At 40.5% G+C, this 24,314-nt stretch overlaps 1 protein-coding gene across 3 annotated transcripts in view; it reads left to right on the top strand.

The window, feature by feature from the left end:
* SLC11A2 (solute carrier family 11 member 2) overlaps window positions 1–8,814 on the top strand; it is a 31,019-nt gene extending 22,205 nt beyond the window's left edge. The window contains exons 15-17 of one of the 3 annotated variants that reach the window (XR_008793315.1): window positions 985–1,038; window positions 6,932–7,084; window positions 8,729–8,814. Coding sequence is in view for 2 of the 3 variants with exons in the window: in XM_056120281.1 (XP_055976256.1) it covers window positions 985–1,038; window positions 6,932–7,009 (132 nt within the window). In the remaining variant the exon portion in view is untranslated. Of the gene's footprint in view, window positions 1–984; window positions 3,600–6,931; window positions 7,482–8,728 lie in introns of those variants that run through there. The other 2 variants (XM_056120281.1, XM_056120282.1) reach the window with 2 other exon arrangements.
* The last annotated feature ends 15,500 nt before the right edge of the window (window positions 8,815–24,314 follow it).

The following is a 24,314-nucleotide window of genomic DNA, read 5'->3' as shown; positions in this document are numbered from 1 at the left end:
GATAACCACCAGGAGAAATTCCTGAGTGCAGAGCCATGAGTAACCCCTGTACATTGCCAGGTGTGAGCCAAAATGAAAAAAAAAAGAATTAGAGGCTAGTTGGGGCTGGAGAGATAGGATGGCAGGTAAAGTGCTTGCCTTGCACGCTGCTGACCAGGGCTCAATCCCTGGCACTCCACATTCTCCCCCAAGCCCTCCAAGAGTGATTCCTCGGTGTGGAGCCAGTAGTAACCCCTGACCATGCTGGGTGTGGCCTTAAAACCAAAATAAATAACAGACTAGTTATTCTTTATAAGTAATTCTTAATAATTCTTACCTACTTCTCAAACCAGTATCTGACAGGAATCGTTTTAAATATTCATTATAGAAGTCAAGGAAATTCAGGACCAGAGATAGGCTAAGTGATAGAGTGTATACTTCACATGTGAACTTCACATGGGCTCAATTCCCAGCAAACACCCCTTAAGAAAATGAAGTAATGAAAGAATCCTTCATGCACATTGGTTATTAAAATGCCAAATTGTCTGTCATCCTGAAACTTGAAACTGTTGACAATCCAGATTTAAGGCTGAAGACTGATTTACATGTGGGTTACTGCTGTTTATCTCTAAAATATGGACTTCATAGAGCAGAGCACTTTGAGAGACTGTTTCAGTTGTACCGCCATCATGAGGAATGGAAAAAATTGTCTTCAGGGAATCTCTACTTGAATAAAAGAAACACACCACAAACACACAACAGTAGGAAACAGAAGTTAGTATTGAAAATTGCCAAAACACCATGACAGAAACTAGCATGTATTGAGGAAGATGGGTTCTGGTGTGTTTGGAAGGGTATGAAACTGGGTGCATGTCTTGTACAGTCTTGCTGATAGAAGACAGGCAAAGCTGGGCGTTCGCAGGAGAAAGCCAGTTTACATGGGAGTAGGGCAGTGAGAACAGTCAGGAGACTGGCGACTGATGATGCCCAAATTTTATCTTTCAGAGTTGGCAATGTTTGATTGCATTGGGCATGTCCTTCCTGGATTGTGGGCGCACGGTAAGCATCTCTAAAGCGCTGATGACCGAAGAAGCCACCGATAGCAACACTAAGTAAACTGGATCAGTTTTCTTCAAGTAACCGACAGAGCCAGTGGGTTCCTGTGACCTACTATGTGAACAGGCCAGGAGCCTGTACTGTTGCACAGACTGGTTGTAGTTAGGGATCAACTTTTTGTTGAAAGAGATGGTCCCATACATGTTTGAAAAATGCAAAGTTAATTCTTCCTGGCCTCTTAAATTGGGACCTGGAAGAGGTTGGATCTTTGAAATGCTACATTTGCTACTGTCATTGCAACACTAACTCTTAAGTAGCTGCCCAAGGGCAAACTTGTTTTATCCCTTTGAAAAATAATACACTATCTCCATGATTCTAAATCAGGTAATATATTAAAAATAATTTGAAACATGCAATAATTTTTACCCTAATACAAATTACAGGACGGGTATGCAAATTTTGCTTTTCAAAAGATAATGGATTGAGAAATAATTTTCTAATGCATACTCTTTCCATCATTTTTCAGTATAAAAAATAACTTCTGAAATAGGGTGGTTTCATTTATATATAATATAAAATCGTGAAACATCTACCTCTGTTAGCTTCAGGATTCTTTTCATTGATTTCCACTTCAATGGAAACTTGAGTGAAATTTAAGAGGAGTTAGGAATCATGAGGTGAAAGTGTACAAATAGCAAAACCCATCTGTAGCTGGTGGTTCCTAATCTCCTTTGAAAGTGATTTCAAAGGTTTCGCTCACGTATTGCAAGTGTCTGAGGATTTCCTGGAGACTGCTGATAGAACAACCATCTGAGTACACAGATTTTCTGATGATACTTACTCTCCAGCATACCGAGCTGTTAAACCTCCCTTCCCACTCAGGAGGGTGGTGGTAGAAAAGACGGGGAACATTTCTGACTGATATTCTCGTCAGAATGTGAGGAGAAAATATGCGAAGGAGAAGAGTCATCTCTTTCATTCTAAAGCCATCTCCTACCAGAATCATCACTTCTCTCGGAAGCCCCCAAATCTTGCTGTTTTATCTTGGACCTAACTGGCAAAGCTGAGTGTCACACTAAATCATCATCAGTGAGGTTCAAGTACTGGAAGGTTCCACAGTCTGCAGTCATTCCCTCAGAGGGAAAAACTGAGACCAGATGGTGGCGCTGTCGAGTCAGAGGAAACGGTTCCATTCAGACGAAGCTGCTGCTCTTCAGTGACCTGTGACAGTTTTCTGCCTTTTCTTACATGGAGTCTAAGATTAAATGATGAACTGAATCCTAACCACATTTTTCTGGTGGAGAGAAAGAATTACAAGTACTTGGTAGCCATAGACATTGTGGGAACAGTCATGGGAATGGCATTGAAAGATTTGTCATTTTGGATCTGTCAACCTGGAGTCCTGGTTGATGAATGTTCTCTGTTCCTCTAAGCCCCTTAAATGAGGCGTTGCTGGTACTTTGCTCCCGATCAAGAGCATGGATTGAAGGTGCCTTCTGTGAGGCATTAGGGGTAGAACACTGGGGCTCATGGACCAGCCCTTTATTTTAGCTCCTCAAATATTTCTTCCTAGTTGAGAGTTGCTTGGAATACTCTGTATGTGATATTCGATGGCATTAAAGCACTCCCGTATCATATTCCTCTTGACCCTTAAGCAAAGGATCATGAAAGAAAGCTGTCTGGTTTGTTCTACCGTGATACATGCCCCTCTCCCCTCCATCAGTGCCCAAAGTGATTATGAGAGATGTTGGGACCGATGTCTTAAACTTTCATTGGTAAAAGCTAAGTTGAAAAGTAAACAAAAATGAAAAGAACCCAAGTCTTTGTAAAGACAGGTATAGGAACCTTACCTTTGTCTTGAGTCCGGTGGGTCTGATTTACAAATATTATGTAGTCCAAGAAAAACTTCTAGGTTTCAGGCGTGACAGGGCTAGAGAGATCATACCAGCCAATAGCAGTTTGCCTTGCACACAGCTGACCCAGGTTTGATGCCCAGCATCCCATAAGGTCCACAGAACCCAGCCAGAAGTAAGCCTTGAGGAAACCCTGGAGTAAGCCAGGAAGAAACCCTGAGCTCCTGCCAGGCTTGGCCCCAAAACGAAAAGAAAAAAAGCTGCTAGATTTCTTTCAGATTTATATTTGTGATTTGTGGGCAATGGGACGTTTCTTCCCAGTTGAGTGGCACTTGAATACTCTGCGTGTGGTATCTGACGGTTTTAAAGCACTCCCATATCATATTCCACTTGATCCTCCAGCACTCTGGGCACAGTGAACATGCTTAGAACTGGAGTCTTCCAATCCCGGAATGCAGAGTGTGTATATGAGAAGCTCAGAATCGTTAACTGTACTTCTTATAAGTTGGCCCTTTGTTCTCCTTGGCTGGGACGTGGAATAACTGTGCTCCTGCAACACACTGGGGAATAACCAGCTGGGGAAGAACAGCAGCTTGGCTCCATCTTGGCTCTTGTGAGGTCCTGCAGTGATGTTAGGAGTGTTACAGCTGAGTTTTTAACATTTAACACTATGTAAGCTTGATCTGTAATTAAAATTTTTTTCATTTTCCAGTTTGGCTTCTTGGGTATTTTGTTAATCTTGAAAACACTTTCTTAATGGGGGTCTCAATTACCTTGACACAAAAGTGTTAAAAAAAATAGCAGCTACCACCTGGAATGACATGTTACGAACTTAGTGATTTGTTTTCCTTAGAAGGGATAGAGAAATATATTTAGTCCCCCGGTGACTGCAGACACCAAGACGCTAATTTCTCTTTGCCCATATAGAGTCATAGTTTTCACTGTAGCTAAGGGTTACGTTATTCTCCAGTTTGAACTTGAAAAAAAAAATGGTCTCTGCCTTTCTAAACTGCTTTAAACTGAACACTTCACGGTAGTCTTGTTTCACCATTGAAGTAGACCTTTTTGTTCTTATATGCTGCCAATAAAAGCTACTGAGTAGATGATACAGCCAGTAGGGTCAAACCCCAGTTTGATCCCCAGCACTCCATATGGTCTTCTAACCTGCCAAGTGATCCCTGGGGGCAGAGCCAGGAGTAAATCCTGAGCTCCAGGGGGTCTGGCCCAAAAAACAAAACAAAACTTACTGAGTAATTGGAGAAAAAGTGTTTAGGGCAAGATGAACGAACCTTTGGGAATATATGATACAAACATGATTTAAATATAAACAAAATAATATGTATAATATATAAGCCATATAAAGTTAATTGTAATTATATTCCTTTATAGTTTATTGTTTATAGTAGTACATAATATTGGCAATGTTTAATAAAGATTAAATCTGGGCCAGAGACACTACAGAAGTTAAGGCACTTGAATTGCATGTACCCGTCCCAGCTGCCATTCCTGGCACCACTTATGTACCAGTACAGACAGGAGTAAGCCTGAGAACTGCCAGGTGTGGCACCAAAAAAAAAAACGTCAAAGCCCAGACGCAATAAAGTTTAGCTCTGTCACCAAACACTCAGATTTAAGTCATCAATACATTTATCCCAAGAACATAGAGCTTCACTTTCCCTCTCTCAGTTGCAAGCTTTCTTTGCCTGTTTCCCCAGACCTGAATGCTCTCAGCAACACTATAGAAATGATCTGGGAAGAATTTTATTCTCCATGTTGTCTTTCCAGATATTACTCTCCCCTTAATCTAAGTTTGATTTCATAAATAGGATACAAAGCATTTTAAAGACCTTGATTTGAGGTATTTCCTTTGGCTTTCCTTTCTGGAATGTGTTCTACTCTATTGGCTACAAATGACCATCGTATGACAGAATGTTAAGAACGCTAAGTGAACAGACACAGCTTGGCTAGTGCCATTTGTTGAGGAATGTGAGACCAGGCAGTAGGTCACTGTCACTGTCCTCCTGTTGTTCATTGATTTGCAAATTAATACAAATCTCAGCTTCTTGTGTTCATGAATGTAAAAATAGCTACATCACTATATGTTAGTTCTGACTTGAGTGTTCATATCACCTCATTTAATTCTCATAACCAGAGAATCCTTTGTAAAAGAGGCAAAAAAGCAAAGTAATTTCCCCCAGTTATATCTGACAAGTGGACAATTTGAGTAGCTTAACTCCAGAGACCATTTGCACATAGCTGTCAGTGAACCATCCTATATACCTACTGTACATATACTCATATGAGGGCCTTCATATGAGGGTAAGACCATAAGTTTGGTGTTTAATAGCACTAGGAACATCAACATATAGCACAGGCATTTGCTTGATACTCTGATGAGTGTCTGAATTAGGCTAATTTTGTTTGGTCTGCACTAAGTTTTAGAGTGCTTTTCGCTTGATTTTTGTTTTGGGAGGTCATACCTGGCAGTGCTCTGGGTTTGTTCCTGGCTGATGCAGATTCAGGATTCATTCCTGGTGGACTTTGGGGGCCATATGGGATGCCAGGGATAGGGATAGAACCCAGGTCAGCTGCGTGCATGCCCTACCCACTGTACTATCACTCCAACCCCTAAAGAGTACTTTTTAATGCTTTCTGGCAGTCTTTGAAATTGAGCAAATCCCTTTAAAACACAACCCTAGAAATAGCTAAGAAGCAATAGTTTATTCATTTACATTGCCTCTCTGCCCTTAGATATGTTTTAGCCTATGGTTCTAACCACGTTTCTCAATATTTTGGGGCAGTTTTTCTAATAAAAGAAATCTGCCAAGTTGTTTAAGTGATAGAGTCTCGGATCATTGACTTATGCAGCCCTTGTTAGAAAACAGCAAATTATATCGTTTTTAACTTTCTTGAGAAAGCATGGGTTGTCTCTGGAATTGAAAATTGATCTTGGTTACCAAAACCTGAGATGTAAGGCCCTAAGATGAGTAACTAAGCTGAAGTCTGAAGAGCTGTTTTCTCTGCACTAAAACTAGTGTGACTCCATATTTTTCTAGTTCATTTGTTGAGAATGGTTTTAGGCTCCATTTGATTTCTTCACAGTCATCAGGCCTGTGAGGTCTGCAACAATATTAGACTACACAGTTTGTTAAGAAGTACTTAATAGGAGTCACGTGAGATAGCTTAGTAGTGCCCTTGGTTTTTTATTCCCGTTTTACAAATAAGTAGGGTGTGATTCCAAAGGGATCATACTACCTGTTCAAGATCATAGGAAGTGGTAGAATTCAAGCTTGAGTTCAACTCTAGCACCTCTTTCATGACACTCTGATGGGAACCATTCATTGCTATAGATTTGTAGACTTACAGTTTAATTTAGCATTACCTTGGAGCAAAAGAGCAATACATTTCTAAACTTCTAAAAACAGTGAGACTAATATGAAACTGAATGATTCTCCCAAGCTATATCCAGAAGGGAAATAAAAAAGGAAGACAACTTCACAGATCCAACCAAACTACCTGAGTACAGTTCTCTAGGAACAGTCTGACAATCTGTTTTAAAAGCCCCCAAAGTGATATTGATTCAGACTAACAAAATATGGGACTCAGGTCATGGGACATGGGAGGCATAGCATGGAGTTGGCTGATTTTTAAACTGAGAAAAAATTATCTGCTCCGCTGCCAAAGAATGTTGGGGGATAGGATTTAGTATTCAGGAGTTAGACCTTTTAAAACTGGGTTTCTGAAATACACACAGTAAGATATAAAATCACTCTGCATTCTCTTGTAACATCCAGATTGTACGGACCCGTCAATGCAGTGAGTCCCAAGAATAGCCAAAATGTAAATTTTGTTCAAATGTTGGGCATTCCATCATTCAGTGGCTAGCTAGAAATGGTTTACAGAGACTTGAGGAATTGCCTCAAGTTCCTTTTCCAAAGTAAAAAGAAATAGTTATGGGGATCAGGTTGGAGTCTAGATTGATAATGCTGATTTTGACTGACACGTGAAAATAAATCTAACCCTTTTCTATCTTTCATCCTTAGTACCATCTGGGATTGACAGCGCAGCCTGAACTCTACCTTCTCAACACCGTGGATGCTGACTCTCTCATGACTAGATGACCATCGGCCCGTATATGAATTACTTTCACTTAGTGCTTTTCTACCAAGTGCCCTAACATCTCTGTTAGTTCAGAGGTGAGTTTTGTTCAAATGTTTTGAACAAAAGCAAAAATTTCCTCATGGGAAGGGTGTTAAAAGCTGACAGGTTGAAGGGTAGGTCAGAGACCCACCCACTTACAACACTCCTACAATAGGCATACTAAATGATTGGCCTTTGAAGGCCACACACCCCTATGGGCTTGTGTCTTGACTTCTGGAATTAAAAAGATACATGTATGTGCATATATTTATGTAAACCTGAACATATTGGTTTGGGTAGGACTTGAAGATTATATAAACTGATAGATCTTTTGTATTTTTTAAAACATATATTTTGTACAGATAAGTCCAGAGCACAAATAAGAAAAGGAATGAACTAGTCAAATCGATTTTCTTCTATAGTGGTGCTTTAGTATGTCACTTAGACCTCACTTCGGTTTTAATCAGCCATCAGCCTTAATAATCATTCATACCAGCACATCATTTCTAAAGAGAACATTTCTTCTGTGTGGAATTTCAGTCCTGACTATCAGTACACTTTGTCATCTTCTTCCTTGTTGTCTTTTTTTCTGTACTCTTATAGATATGTTTTAATTTTTGAAAGAACTAAATACCTACTAACAAGATTCCGACTGTTCTTTAACCAATTATTTATTGCCAATGTTGCATTGACTCAGTTCTTTCTGGGCTCAGATTTTTGTTCTAAACAGGAGCACCGGGGGCTAGAGAGAGTATAGTAGGTAAGATGCTTGCCTTCCACGCTGGCACCCCATGAGGTCCCCCGTGCACCTCCAGATGCTTCCTGAGTGCAGAATCAGGAGTAACCCCTGAACATGCCAGGTATAACCCAAATACAAACAAGCAAACAAACAAATGGAAAAAAGGAGCATCGAATATTTGCTTTGTAAGTTCCAAGAGAAGATAATGAAAGTAATCATTTTTTTTCTAATGTGTGTGTAATGAATGACACTATGTCTTTTCTTCTGAATTTTCTCATTAACACTCCTAACACCATTTTTGTCCCAAAATCTCTATCAGAAGTGAATAATATTTCTAATATTGAATCTCCTAGGAAGCACTAAGATCTTTATGTCAAATAATATGAGATTAGAACCGGAATGGAGTTCAGAACCCTATCATAAACTGCCTGCCTAAATGAAGGTTGTAGTTGTTTTCTTTAAACCTCCCTACTAAATGGGATTTTTCGCCCTGAAAATTTTTATAAGGACTAGGAGATAGTGCAATGGTGGGAGCACATGCTCTGCATGCAGAAGGCCTGGGGTTGGTCCCTGGCATTGCATGGTGCCCGAACACCATGACCCCAGGCACCCAGCTAGCCAGGTGTGTTCCATGCCCCCCCCCCCCCGCCACCTCCTAGTTAAAAATATAGAGCAGTTTTGAAAAATGATGTGACAAGTGAGGAGATTTTCAACAGTGGACTCGCGTCCCAGAATAAAGATGCAGCTGACTGGACCAGAACTAGCAACTGTCCGTTTTTAAAGGATCTGCTCTAGATTAGTATACACTGCTTCGCTCCCTCATTTCCTTTTGGACCCAGAGGCACTGAGTTTACAAATCATGCCCTGTTTAGGTGACTTTGAACATCATTTTCTCTTTTTAGTGTAAAGATAAAGCCTCTGACTCTATGCCTCAGTGCCTTTCAATATGCCCTTAATCCAGACATTGACAGTCTTTGAGACAGACTTGGTCTCTCCATGTCCTGCATGATACTCAGAGTCCCTCATTTCTGCTTCAGGAGGACTCAAGATTTCTGATAAGAACAGCCTGCTGCTTCCGATCCTAAAAACAGGACTGAATTAACCTGAGCTAACAACTGACATTTGAAAAAGAAAACAATGTGTTTTTGTATTTTAGCTTCTTCATTGGCAGACAAGTTTAGATGAACCACATTGGATTTTCCTCTCCCCCTGGGCAGTTTCATTTCTCCATAGGTTCATTACCAGAGACTCTTTGAGAAAGCAACAAAAGGCAAAACATATCTGCTCCACAACTCAGAGCAAGGTGAGGTGACTATTAAAGATTAAGTACTTCGGAGATTTCTGTAGAATTCCTCCATTCTTTGGCTGTACGTTAATGGAAATAGACTTGAGTTTACAAAAGTTTACAAGTATATCTCTCAGGTCATACATCTTTTGTAAAGCAAACAGAATCATGCTAAAAAGCCAGTAGAGATTAGTATTTAAAGAGTGAGTATAAAACTTTTTTCTAAATTGATTTTAATTATTCTGTAATTTGTAATCTATATGGATTTCTGTTATGTGCGAACTATATTATAGAAATCGTATATTCAGTCTTCAAATTAACCGAGGTGAATACACCCAATTCTTAGGGGTTAACACTGAGACTCACTTTGTAAAAGATTCTCTAAAGGAGATCTACCCAGAATGTCAGGAAAACACAGTTAAATAATTGCTGCTGCTGCTCTTTATAAGTGCTGCTCTATATAAGCTGAATATGTGACTGTCCACTTATATTCAAGGCAGCATATATTTGATCATTTAAGCATAAAATCGTTAATTTAGCAGATATGGCATCGGGGGTGACTGCTACCATGAAAATCTACTTCCCAGTTATAAACATTATATTTTAAGTCACCAAAGCCTTGCTCCAGAAACATGGTGAATTCACATGTTGTATATTCTCTAATTAATTGGGTCTTCTTACAGTGGTCCTCCTGCTTTACTGCCCCCCCCCACACACGCAGTCTGACACTCACACCCAATGGTGCTCAGGTGTGAGTGCTCAGAGGACTCCTGCCTGAAAAGTCTGCATTCTTGCCCTTTGAGTATTCTCTCCAACTTCTGAATAGCCACTCTTAATTAGTAAATACTTCGTTGTTGTTGTTTTAACTTTTTTTTTCTTTAAAATGTATTACCTTAGTTTTCTCAGAGTAAGATTTAACTATTCTTATTGTATTTACCCCCTATTGTATTTGGGGGTAAAGCTATTTTCTAATTCAATGTATATATTGATTCATATATATGTATATGTATATCTATGTATGTATGAAAAGAATTTTTCCAGATTAGAAATACCTTTCCATTGTGAAGCAACTGCAGGATGACCTTTCTGTGCGTTCCTCAGTTTTCCTGACCCTTCTGGAACATACTCACTCCAGCTGCGGGAACAGTTACTTTATGGAACAAAGCAGCAGAATTCTTCCCTAACACTGTGTTGACCAAAATATTTGTACTTCTTAGCAGCATGATAGTCGCATGATGCAAATGCCAGTTTTAAAAATAATTAGCTGCTCAATGGAGAAATAGTGAAGAGTGAGTTAATACACTGAATGCAGATACATTTTCAGATATTCCTGTATGTTTCACTTCTCCAAATACTCATCCACTATTAGAAACATCACTGTAAAGGAAGTCACGCCAGACTGTCTTTTGGAGAACACTGCCATCATCTGACTGCAGAGGAAACTTTTTTTATTATTATATTTCCCAGACTTCACATCTCGGAGAATAAATCTGAATCAGGAAAGCCATCACTTCAACAAGTTTAGGTCATTTATTAGACACCTCGGGCAGTCTCAAGGGAGTTTGAGACCACAGGTATACGGTCTGCTTTGGTGTCTTGTAGTTTCTCAGTGTCATTAGAACAGATTAGCACTAGCTGTTTTGGACTCGGTCCTTCACTCTCCATATACTGTCATCTGGGGAAAAGGAATTTGTTCACTTGTTTTTTTAAAAAAATGTTTTGTTTAATTTTTTGGACTTCGAGCAATGCTCAGGAGGCGCAGATGACTCTCATGGTGGTATTCTGCCTGACTGCACTTACGTGCCTTGCTTGGTGATAAGAGGGGTACCAGGGCCACACCTAGTAGTGTTCAAGGACCATACTGGTGCTGAGGATCTAATTCAGGGCACCTGCATACAGAGCATTCAAAGTGAGCTGGAGAGATTGTTCAATAGGCTGGAGCACATGATGTGCTTGCCCTCCATGATTCAGTACTTGGCATGCATGGACTACCAAGCGCGGCCAGAAATAGCCCAGATACCACTGGGTATGACCCCCAAACCATAATAGTGATGATAATAATAATAATAATAATCTGGGTCTGGGGATGTGACTCATGTGTAAAACTCTTGGCTTGCATGAAAAGGTCCTGGTTTTGATCCCTAGCACTGCAAAAACAAGCAAACAAAAACCAAAATTAAAAAAATAAAAAAACATGCAAACATGGAAAGCGTGAGCTCCAGCCCTCTGAGCTATTTCCCATACCAGGAAGGAGAAAAGGAATTTTTATCTAACATGGTTAAAAAAATCAACATGACCTTTCTCCTCCAGGGTAGTTCTTTTCTATCCTAAATGGAGGATTATGAGAATCTTAGTTACATTAGTTAAATCTGGGGAATTACACATTCATTAAGCCTTGTATAAATTGAGTATCACACTTCACACAGATGTAGAAAATTTTCTGCACTCACTGTATAACTTATTACTTTCAGATTGCTTTAGAATAGATTATTTTTTACGACTAAATATAGAAAAAAATAATTTAAGAAAATTGTATCCTAGGTTCTGAAATACATCAATGAAGAATATTTTGAGTTGATGTTTATAATTATTGACTTGAAAGTAAACTGTTAAACAGTTGAGATTTACTATAAAGGACTATGATAATTCTGCTGATATTTCTGCAGTACAATTTGCTACATGTTAAAAATTTGTCTTCATAATAAATACTTTTCCGAAGCCCGATATTTTGTTTTGTTTTGGGACTCACCTGGTGTGTGTTTGGGGGTTCTTCTGGGGACCATGTGGTGCCAGGGATTGAATCTGGGCCTCCCACATGCAAGCATGTACTCTCTAGCCCATCTCCCAAACCCAGGCTTTGTTTCCCTTTAAGTTGCACCATTTTTTTTTAAATGACACATTGCAGAACTGAGTGAGGGCTAATGTAGTCCTTACAAAGGAAAAAAAAAAGCACATAGAGAATCCATGGGAGTAAGCACTTGAGTCTCACTTATATTTTCCCAAAATAAGTACATAGCCATCAATTAACAAATACCTTACATTTATTAAACAAAGATAATTCATATATCTTTTATCCTGTTGCATTGTTTTTCCCTGGAGTTTTGATCTCAAACTATTTTTAGGCTTTATTCAAACTAATTGCTTCCATGGGGTGTAGGGGGGCTGAAAATTGTGCAGGAGAGGTAGTACCAAAGTTAAGGCACTTGCTTTCATGTGATTGCAGGCATGACAGTGGTTAAAAACCTGGAACTATATATGGTCTCCCAAGCACTTCCAGGGTGGCTCCTGAGCAGAGCCAGGAATGACCCTGAGCATTACTGGATATGGCCCCCAAACAAACTAAAAAGTATTTTCTTTACAAAATCCTAGGCATCTCCTTATAAATCTCCTAGGATGCGGCCAGAAGGATAGTACAGCTATCCTTGCCTTGCAGGCAGCTGACCAGAGTTCGATCCCAGGCACTCTGTATTGTCTCCTGAGTCCAACCAGGAATAGTCCCTGAGCATAGAACCAGATGTAAGCCCTAAGCGCAGCTGCGTATGAACCCTCCCCCCACCTAAGAAAATAGAGACCTATGTCCCTAATGAATATTGATTCAAAGATCTTCAACAAAATCCTAGCAAACCAAATCCAGCAATGTATCGAAAGGATTATTCACCATGATCGAGTGGGGTGCCTCCCAGAAATACAAAGACGGTGCAATATACTCAGCACACCATATTAACAAAAGGAAAGATAAAGATCAAATAGCTATATCAACTCAGGCTTTTGACAAGATCTAATATACATTTATGATAAAAAAAAACTTTCTGAAAAATATGGGACTGGAGAGATAGGATTGCAAGTAAAGTGCCTCTTGCCTTGCACGCAGCTGATCCAGGTCCCATCACCAGCATCCCATATGCTCTCCTAAGCCTGCCAGGAGTGATTCCTGAGTGCAGAGACAGGAGTAACTCCTGAGCAATGCTGGGTGTGGCTCCCCACAAAAAACAAGAAGCAAACAAAAAACAACTCTCTGAAAAATAGAGAAGGAACATATCTCAAGATGGTAATGGCTACAACAAACCTACAGCCACAACCAATAAAGAAACACTGGAAGCTTTCCCTGCCCCTCCACCCCCAAGATGAGGCATAAAGTAAGGGTGCCTACTTTCACCACTGTTTTTTTTATTCAAAATATTGTTAGAACTTCTTATCACAGCAATTAGACAAGAAAAAGATAAAGGGATTCAAGTTGGAAAAGAAGTAGTCTATCACTGTTTTCAGGTGATGTGATAATATCCATTGAAAACTCTAGAGACCGCCATTTTAAAAAACAAAAAAAGCTTCTTAGAACCAGCAAAGTACTTAAAACAACTACTCATAGATTTGGAAAAAGACATCAATAGAAACACAATACTAGTGGGAGAATTCAACACCACTTTGTCACCTCTTGATAGATCAACCAGACTCAAGCTTAGCAAGGACATACTTCATCTGAGGGAAACAATGGAAGAAAGGGACTTAGTAGATATATATAGGACACTTCATCCACAAAAAGCTGAATACACATTCTTCTCAAGCGTACATGGAACATTCTCCAAGATAGACCACATGCTGAGCCACAAAACATGCCTCCATAAAATTAAGAAGATAGAGATTATATCAACAATCTTCTCAGGCCATAATGCACTGAAATTGGAAGTAAATCACACACAAAAACAGAAAACTAAATCAAACACCTGGAAATTAAACAGTGCGCTATTGAACAACGAGTGGCTTAGACAGGAAATTAAAGAGGAAATCAAAAGATTCCTAGAAACGAATGAAAATGAGGACATGAGTTACCAAAACTTATGGGACACAGCAAAAGCTGTCTTAAGAGGAAAGTTTATAGCTCTACAAGCATTCCTCAGAAAGGAGGAGCGAGCCCACATAAATAAACTAACCTCACAGCTTAAGAACTTGGAGGAGGACCAACAAAAGGAGCACAACCCTAACAGGAGGAAGGAAATAATAAAACTCAGAGCAGAGATTAACGAGATGGAAACCCAAAAAACAACCCGAAAGATCAATGAAACCAAGAGCTGGTTCTTCGAGAAAATTAACAAGATCGATAAGCCCCTAGCAAAACTCACAAAGAAAGGGAGAGAGAAAATCCTAATAAACCGAATCAGAAATGAAAAGGGGGTCATTACAACAGAAACTACAGAAATTCAAAGGATCCTCAGGGAATACTTTGAGAAGCTTTATGCCACGGAACATCAAAACCTCGAGGAAATGGATAAATTCCTAGACTCCTACAGACTCCCAAGGCTGAATCAAGAAGACCTGGAATACCTGAACAGACTTATCACCATCAAGGAAATTGAAATGGTAATAAAAAGTCTCCCCAAGCACAAAAGCCCTGGCTCGGATGGATTCACCAGTGAATTCTTCCAAATCTTTAAAGAAGACTTACTCCCAATCCTCTTTAAGCTTTTCCCCGAAATTGAAATATCAAATACACTTCCGAACAGTTTCTACGAAGCAAATATCACACTGATACCAAAAGCAGACAGAGATAACACAAAGAAAGAGAACTACAGGCCGATATCCCTGATGAACACAGATGCAAAGATCCTCAACAAACTACTAGCAAATAAAATCCAACTACTCATCAAAAAGATCATACACCATGACCAAGTAGGATTCATACCAGGGATGCAAGGATGGTTTAACATTCAGAAATCAATAAACATAATCCATCATATCAACAAAAGAAAAGATAAAAAGCATATGATCATATCAATAGATGCAGAGAAAGCATTTGACAAGATCCAACACCCCTTTATGATGAAAACCCTAGCCAAAATGGGTATAGAGGGGACTTTCCTCAATATAGTTAAAGCCATCTACCACAAGCCTACAGCAAGCATCATCCTCAATGGGGAAAAACTAAGAGCCTTCCCAAGATCAGGGACGAGACAAGGATGCCCACTATCTCCACTGCTGTTCAATATAGTACTGGAAGTACTTGCAATAGCAATTAGGCAAGAAAAAGATATTAAGGGCATTCAGGTAGGAAAGGAAGAAATCAAGCTCTCACTATTCGCAGATGATATGATACTATACTTAGAGAACCCAATAACCTCCACCAAAAAACTCCTAGAAACAATAGACTTGTATAGTAAAGTTGCAGGCTATAAAATCAATACCCAAAAGTCCATGGCTTTCCTATACGCAAACAGTGAGAGAGAGGAAAGCTACATGAAAAAATCAATCCCATTCACAATTGTGCCCCAGAATATCAAGTACCTAGGAATCAGCTTAACTAAGGAAGTAAAGGACCTGTACAAAGAAAACTACAAAACGCTACTTCAGGAAATAAAAGAGGACATGAGGAAATGGAAAGATATCCCCTGCTCATGGGTCGGGAGACTTAACATTGTCAAAATGGCAATACTACCGAAAGCATTGTATAAATTCAATGCAATCCCTATAAGGATACCCATGACATTCTTCAAAGAAATGGAGCAAACACTCCTGAAATTTATATGGAACAATAAGCCCCCACGAATAGCTAAAGCAATTCTTGGGAAAAAGAAAATGGGAGGAATCAACCTCCCTAACTTCAAACTTTACTACAAAGCGGTAATAATCAAAACAGCATGGTACTGGAACAAAGGCAGAACTGCAGACCAATGGAACAGAGTTGAATACACTGACATCTCCCCTCAATCATATGATCATCTAATCTTTGATAGAGGTGCAAGAAATGTGAAGTGGAGTAAGGAAAGCCTCTTTAACAAATTGTGCTGGCATCACTGGATGGCTACATGCAAAAAAATGGGCTCAGAACTCTGCCTAACACCATGTACAAAGGTAAGATAAAAATGGATTAAAGACCTCAACATCAGACCAGAAACCATAAGGTACATTGACGACAAAGTTGGCAAAACCCTCCATGACATTGAGGCTAATGGTATTTTCAAAGATGCCACGCCACTGGCCGAGCAAGTGAAAACAGAGATAGATAAATGGGACTATCTTAAACTAAGAAGCTTCTGCACCTCCAAAGAAACAGTGACCAAAATACAAAGACAGTCTACAGAATGGGAAAGAATATCCGCCGAATACACATCTGACAAGGGGTTGATATCAAGGATATACAAAATACTGGTTGAACTCCACAAGAAGAAAACATCCAACCCCATCCAAAAATGGGGCAATGAAATGAACAGAAACTTTCTCAAAGAAGAAATCCGAATGGCAAAAAAGCACATGAGAAAATGCTCTACATCATTAATCATCAGGGAGATACAGATCAAAACCACAATGAGATACCATCTCACACCTCAGAGACTGGCCCACATTCAAAAGAACAAAAGCAACCATTGCTGGCGCGGATGTGGCGAGAAAGGGACACTCCTTCACTGATGGTGGGAATGCTGACTGGTTCAGCCCTTTTGGAAAACAATATGGACGTTCCTCAAAAAATTAGAAATTGAGCTCCCATTTGACCCAGCAATACCACTCCTGGGAATATATCCCAGAGAGGCAAAAATGTGTAGCCGAAGTGACATCTGCACTTGTTTGTTCATTGCAGCACTCTTTACAGTAGCCAGAAACTGGAAGAAACCTGAGTGCCCAAGAACAGATGACTGGTTAAAGAAACTTTGGTACATCTACACAATGGAGTACTATGTAGCTCTTAGAAAAGATGAAGTCATGAAATTTACATACAAGTGGTACAATATGGAAAGTATCATGCTAAGCGAAATGAGTCAGAAAGAGAGGGATAGACATAGAAAGATTGCATTCATCTGGGGGATATAAAATAACAAAATATGAGATTAATACCCAAGAATAGCTGAGATCAACACCAGGAGGATTACTCCATAGCTTAGAGGCCAGCCGGGTATTCTAGGGGAAAGGATAGTTCAGGTAGAGAAGGGAGTACCAAATGGAGGGTGTTTGGAGGATCCTCCCAGGAGGGGAGATGCAGGTTGAAAGTAGACTGGACTGAACATGTTTGCCACTCAATGCCTCTTTTGCTGATCACAACACCCAAAAGGAGAGAGAGAACGAAAGGGAATGCCCTGCCACGGTGGCAGGGGTGGATGGGGGGGATGGGGGGGAGGGATATTATCCTGGTGGTGGAAAATGGGCACTGGTGGAGGGATGGGTATTTGATCATGGTATGACCGAAATCCAAGCACAAAAATTTGTAAATCTACAACTGTACCTCATGGTGTTTCACTAATAAAAAATAAATTAAAAAAAGAATGCTTATCCTCATGCCCCTCTATTCAAATATTACTACTGAAAATCTTGGTCAGTAAAAGAAATAAAAGGCATTTAAGTTAGAAGGAAAAAAATCTTCTTAGAAACAGTAAACCAATACTGTAAGGTAGCAGGTTCTGAAGTTTATACATGAAAAAAGAATCCATTATATTACTGTATACAAGTAATGAGCTAGAATAGAAGAAATTAAAAAGACGATCCCTTTTAAGATAGTGTCCCCAAACATCAGATTTCTAGGAATCAACCTAACAAAGGAGGTTTTACCTATACAGTAAAAACTATAAATCACTGCTAAAAGAACATTTGAAATATGGTGATGGGAAGGTGAAATGGTGTTGGGATTTGTGTTGGAATATTAAATGTAAATTATCATAAACAACTTTATAAAAATAAAATTTAAAAATAAAAGAAATAGAAGATGCCAGGAAACTGAAAGATATTACCTATTGATGGATTGGAAAAGTCAACATCATCTAATGATTTTCCTACCTAAAGCATTATACAGATTCAATGCAATATCCATTAAAATTCTAACAAATTTTAATACATTTTCAGATATTCCTCTATGTTTTCCAAGTCCTTAAGGACTTGGAAAAAACTCTACTAAAATGTTTAGAAGGACAACCATGCGAGCAAGCCAGGTTCTGCAAAGGATTTAGCACCATCGACCATATCCACACGATAACCAAGCTCATTGAGGTTTCTCGGGAGTTCAAGATGCCGCTCTGTCTAACGTTTATTGATTTAAAGAAGGCCTTTGATTCTGTTGAGACGGAAGCCGTCATTAAAGCCCTAGCCAATCAGGGCATTCAAGCTTAATATATCAAGATCCTCCGTGAGCTGTATTACGGATTCACTACCAGGATCTCACCATTCTACAAAGAAGTAATCATTGATGTCAAGAGAGGGGTTAGGCAGGGTGATACCATTTTACCAAAACTCTTCAGTGCCACCCTCAAGAACATCATGTGATGACTGGAATGGGAAGGAAAGGGAGTAAAGATAGTTGGTCGGCAACTACACCACCTCCGCTTTGCTGATGACATTGTTTTAATAACACCAAACATTAACCAAGCGGCACAAATGCTGGCCGACTTCGACCGTGAGTGTGGAAAGGTCAGACTACAGCTGAATCTTACGAAGACAATGTTTATGAGAAACAGCCTCGTTCCTGACGCCCCATTCGCTCTCAATGGAATGATCATCTCCGAATGCAACAGCTATGTGTACGTAGGTTGAGAAGTCAACATGACAAATGACCTGGCACCCAAGCTGCGCATGAGGAAGAGAGCGGCTTGGAACGCCTTCAAGAGCATTGAAGAAATAGCTAAGAGGATGAAGAACCTCCGGCTCCGGGCACATCTCTTTGATTCCACTGTTCTTCCATCAGATGGGCTGGTCATGTAACGAGATTTAAAGACGACTGCTGGACTAGAGCTGTTACCGACTGGATTCCACGGGATGTCAAAAGACCACGTGGCCGCCCACCTACCAGATGGTCAGACTTCTTCATCAAGATCATGAACAATCGGTTTGAGGCTCTTCGTGTTCCTAGAGCGAACAGACACCATTGGGCTACACTAGCACACCACAGGGACAAATGGAGACATTACTGTCGCCTGCTTGAGCAAATCGATGATTAACGGGAAGTCAAGTGATCAAGTGAAAATGTTTATGGAACCATAAGACTCCCTGAATATGGGGTCGACTAGATAGTACAGTAGTTCTTGCTTTGCATGATTGACCCAGGTTTGATCCTCCGTATCCCATATGGTCCCCTGAGCACTGTCAGGAGTGAACTCTGAGCACAGATGTAAGCACTGAACATCCTTGGGTGCGGGAGTTGTGGGGGGAAGACTCTGAGTAGACAAATAGAGGAAAAAGATGGGAGGAATTGCATTACCAATTTTTAGTAGTACTATTGTAATGATCAAAACTGCAATGTGCTGGGATAAAGATAGACTCACAGGACAGTGGAATAAAATTGAAAATCCTAAATTAAGTCCCAAAATTACAGGTAATTAATTCACAACAATACATGAAATGATGCAAAGAAAGTCCCTCCAACAGATGGAAAACTGGATAGCCATATGTAAGAAAACGAGAGTGGAACCACACCTCATACCATTCACAAAAGTAATTTCAAAATAGATTAAAGACCTTGAGATTAGACCAGAATCTAATACACTGAAGTAAACATAGGCAGAATGCTCCAGGAAATTTCCCTCAGAGGTAACTTAAATGAGATGACCAAAGAAGCAGACAAGAAAAACAATAAACAAATGGGACTAGATCAAATTTAAAAAGCTTTTGCACAGCAAAAAATACTCAAATAAAAGGAACCCTACTGAACAGGAGAAAATATTTACACCCAGTACACCAGATAAAGAGTTAGTATCCAAGATCTATAAAGCATTCCAAAAGCTCAATGACAAAACTCCATCCAAAATTGGGGAGAAGTGATAAACAGAAACTTTCCCAAAGAAGACATGTATAACCAACTGACATATAAAAAAGTGCCCAGGGATTATGGAAATGCAAATCAGTACAAGGAGAAACCTTGTTACACCCAAGTTCACCTGAACACACTGAGAGTTGCCAAGGCCAAAACAGAAGACTAGGAAGTTTTATTCTGAATTCACTGCAATGGATTGGGGCGTCTGCAACAAGTGACTCAAAGACTAGAATCACATTTATACCCCAAAACCACATTCTAGTGTGTCAATTAAGAGCATGCAAGATTGACTGCAGTCTGTAGTAAAATAAAGCATTGTCCCACACCCTGATGATATGTGAAGGGAACAAGATATGGTTACAGTTATATGATCCAAAGGGGGGAAATGGTTTCTTTCACCCCACTTAGGGGATACCATTTCTTGGCACATTAATTCAAAAGGACATATGCCAACCTATATTTACTGCAGTGTTTGATATTTTAGCCAAGAAAAGGAAACAACTCAAATGTCCAAATATGAGTTGCTGTATATACACACAAAGGATATATAAAATATATAAAATTTAAATATAAAACCCAGCTCCCGGAAGAGAACAACTCAGAGTCTCCTGCCCCTGCGTCTGACTGTTCTCACCCGGGCCCCTTGGAGTGGGGCAGGTTGAGTTTCCCACTGTCCTGAGCAGAGCCCCGGCAGCCAAAGACCTCCGGAACCAGCCACAGCCATGCTTAAGCCCACTCTCCACACATTTGTATGAGCCTCACGCATGAAGGAACTAGCAGAGGAACCCAGGTATGTGGAATCTGTGACTGAGATCTCCAAGCCTGCTTGAATCGGGACTGGGCCTCCTTCACCCAGATCCCCCATCTTTCTGTGGCTAGACAGTTACACCCACCAACTGCCGCCCAGTGCCATGTTATCCCATCAGCGGCCAAGATCCAGAGACTATAAAACCCAGCTCTTGGAAGCGGGGTGGTACCGGCTCATCGTTCACGCCCTCCTGAGGTCACAAGTTGCTCCCCACAAGCAGCGCTCCAGCCCAGCCATGACTCCAGAGGCAAAAGGATTTAATCGAGAGCCCAGCAGCTTGAGGCAGAAAAGTGAATGGACCATGCATTAAACTACAGCGCCATGTCTTCCCAGGAGGGAAAGGGTGTTGCTCCCTTCTGCCTTTCTTCCTCCACTGGCAGCAAGGTGGCCACCACCTCAGAGCTTATATATAGGAAAGCCAGGTATGAGCCAACAGTGAAGGGGCAACTGCAGTCTCATGGGAAGATGGGCGGTACCGGCTTATCCTTCATGCCCTACCAAGGTCCTGAGTTGCCCCCCACGAGCGGCTCCCCGGCATAGCCATAACACTAGACGCACAGAAACCAGTCTTGTAATTATCTGGCTCTTTGCGGAAATCAAAAATCATTATATGATTCCCATAACCAGTTATAGAAAACAAAGTATTTCACAATGCCTTTTCAGCAATTCTGATTGTTGGGAGGGAAATTCTAAACAATAATGGTGCATTTTTGTCGAAATAATGTAATCAATGTAGAGAAGAGTTAAGTGGAAATTATCTGCCTCACAGGCATTGGGAGGGGTGGAAGGGGGGGTATATTGGGGTTCTTGCTGCGAAAAAATGAGTACTGGTGAAGGGAGAGGTGTTTGATCATTGTATGACCGAGGCTTAAACCTGAAAGCTTAGTAACTTCTCCCACAGTGATTCAATAAATAAATATAAAACAAAAAAATAAATGAATAAATAAATAAAACTATGAAAAAAAAGTAAGGTTGAGTTCATGCCCAATTCAATCAGCTAATCGGTGGCTGAATAAATAGCAGTACTCCTACATTTAAAAAAAAAAAAACAGCTCCCAGAAGTGCCATGGCCGCAAGACCTCTTATTATCTAGTTCATACTCTTGTAGAACCTGGCAGGCTACCGAGAGTATCCTGACTGCATGGTAGAGTCTGGCAAACTCCCTGTGGGGTATTCGATATGCCAAAACCCAGTAACAATGATGGGTCTCATTCACCTGACCCTAAGAGCCTCAAATGTGGCACTTTCTAAAATCTCAAGGCTAGGACGAAGGAGATGTTATTGGTGCCTACTTGAGGAAATTGATGAACAACAGGATGACAATGATATAGTGATACACAAAGGAATACTATGCAGTTGAAAGAAAGGGCAAAATTGTGCAATTTGCTTTTACATGGATAAGACTAGACGTTATCATGCTGGAGTGAAGTCAATCAGAAGGGAAGGGATAGACAGAATGATCTCATGTGTGGGATTTAAAGACACACAATAAGGGAGCAACAGATGAAGAACAGCAGTAGAACTGAAGAGTTGGACCACAAAGCTGAGCTTATAGAGGTAGGGAGAGGACCAGGAGGGGCCTTTGGGATCTTAGGAGAGGGAAGAGGGTACCCTTATAGTGGGTGTGGTGTTGAAATGATGTATGAAATGCTCATTAACAGTACTGTAAGTCATAATATCTTGATAAAGATTTTAAAAAGCGAGAAGAATAAAACCCATCAGTCTAGGTATACATGAGCGGGGAAGGGAGGAGTGGTAGAAGAAATTCATATGTTCTGCTGATGTGTAATGTCAGCTAATCTAACCTCTTTGGAAATCAATATGGACCTATCAAAAAACTAAGAATTGAGCTTCTATATGACCCAGTAATTCCACTTCTTGGCATCTACCCTAAGGGCCCCCAAGAAAAGGCATTTGTAGCCCTATGTTCATTGCAGCACTATTCACAATGCTCAAGATTTAAAAACATTCTAAGTGCCCAAGAATCGATCGCTGAATACAGAATACAACAAAATACTACTCAAATATGAGAAAAAGATGAATTCATGCTATTTGCCACTATCTGAATGGAACTGGAGGGTATCGTGCTGAGTGAAGTCAGTTATAAGGAGAGGAACAGATAGAGTGATCTCTCTCTTACGTAGAAATAAAGAAACAAAGTAAGGGACCAGCAAGAAGCCAAAAGCAACAGAACTGGTGACTTGTCTACAAAACTGAGCTTACTACCTGTGGGGGTGAAGGAAATAGAAGGAGTTCCTAGGACTCTGGTTGAGAGAAACAGATATTCTGGAGGTGGGTGTGTGGTGTTAAGATGATGTATGAATGAAACTATCACTTGCAGTACTGTCACAATCACGATCACGATCATCCTGTTGTTCGTCGATTGCCTGGAGCAGGCACCAGTAACGTCTCCTTTGTCCTAGCCCTGAGATTTTAAAGTGCCATATTCAAGGTCCTTTCAGGGTTAGGAGAATGAGAACCATCATTGTTACTGGTATTTGGCATATTGGGTATGCCACGGGGAGTTTGCCAGACTCTGCCATGTGGGCAGGTTACATTTGGTAGCCTGCCAGGTTGTCCAAAGAAAGAGATAAATGCGGCCACGCGCTCACTTCCGGGAGCTGGGTTTTATAGTCTCTGGGTCTTGGCTGTTGATGGTTGATGGGATTACATGGCACCGGGGGGGTCAGTTGGTGGGTGTGACCCCTAACTACTGGAAGATGGAGAATCTGGGTGGAGGATGCTCAGCCCCCATCCAAGCAGGCTTGGAGATCTCAGCCCCAGGACCTGCATGCCTTTGTTCCTCTGCCGGTACCTTCATGCTTGTGGAGAATGGTCTCAGCATGTTTGTGGCTGGCCAGCCACAACCATGCAGTCCTGTAAGTCATCGTATATCTTTAATACAGGGTGAAAATGTTGATACTCAGTACAACATATCCTTAAGCACTCCATGAGTAGAGAGCAGGAGTAAGCTCTGAGCACAGCTGGGTGTGGCCCCAGCCTCCCCACACCCCTCCAAGATAAAAACATTGATTCATACACATACATTCAGAAGAATATGAAGATTTCAACAGCTATAAATAGATGATAATGATGAAATAAATATTGACTGGGACTGGAAAGAAAGATAGCTTAACTTGCTTTGCATTCAGGAGACCCAGGTTGGATCCCCAATACAATCTATGGTCCATGGAGCACTTTTAAGAGTGATCCCTGAGCACTAAGCCAGGTATGGCCTGAAAAGTAAAAAAAACTTTTAAAACAGTCATACCAGTAAGTAATTTCTGTAAACCACAGTGTCTAAAACAAAATTTAAAAGATAAAAATAAACAGAACAGCATTGTAAATCACAATGAGTAAAATAAATAAATTTAAAAATTACAATCTAGGGGGGCCAGAAAGTTCAGCAGATAAGGTGCTTGCCTTGCATATGCCTGACCTGGGTTCAATCCCTGGCACCCCCATATGATCCCTGCGGCCTGCCAGGAGTCTTCTCTGAGTGCAGAGTCAGGAGGAACCCTGAGCACAGCCCAGTGAGGCCCCAAAACAAAGACAGGAATAGAACAAAAAAAAACTTTTAAAAAAAATTACAATCTAAAAATAATGGTCAAAGAGATGACATGGAGTAACTCCATGTTTGATCCCTGGCACCACATGGTCTCCTAAGCATCACTGAGCATAGCTCTGTAGGCCCCCAAGCACCAGGTGTGGCTCTAGTGGCCCCCCGATCCCCA

Source organism: Sorex fumeus, unplaced genomic scaffold (assembly GCF_029834395.1).
Source record: "Sorex fumeus unplaced genomic scaffold, SorFum_2.1 ptg000042l, whole genome shotgun sequence".
Lineage (NCBI taxonomy): Eukaryota > Metazoa > Chordata > Mammalia > Eulipotyphla > Soricidae > Sorex > Sorex fumeus.
This window is presented reverse-complemented; position numbering and strand designations above follow the sequence as displayed.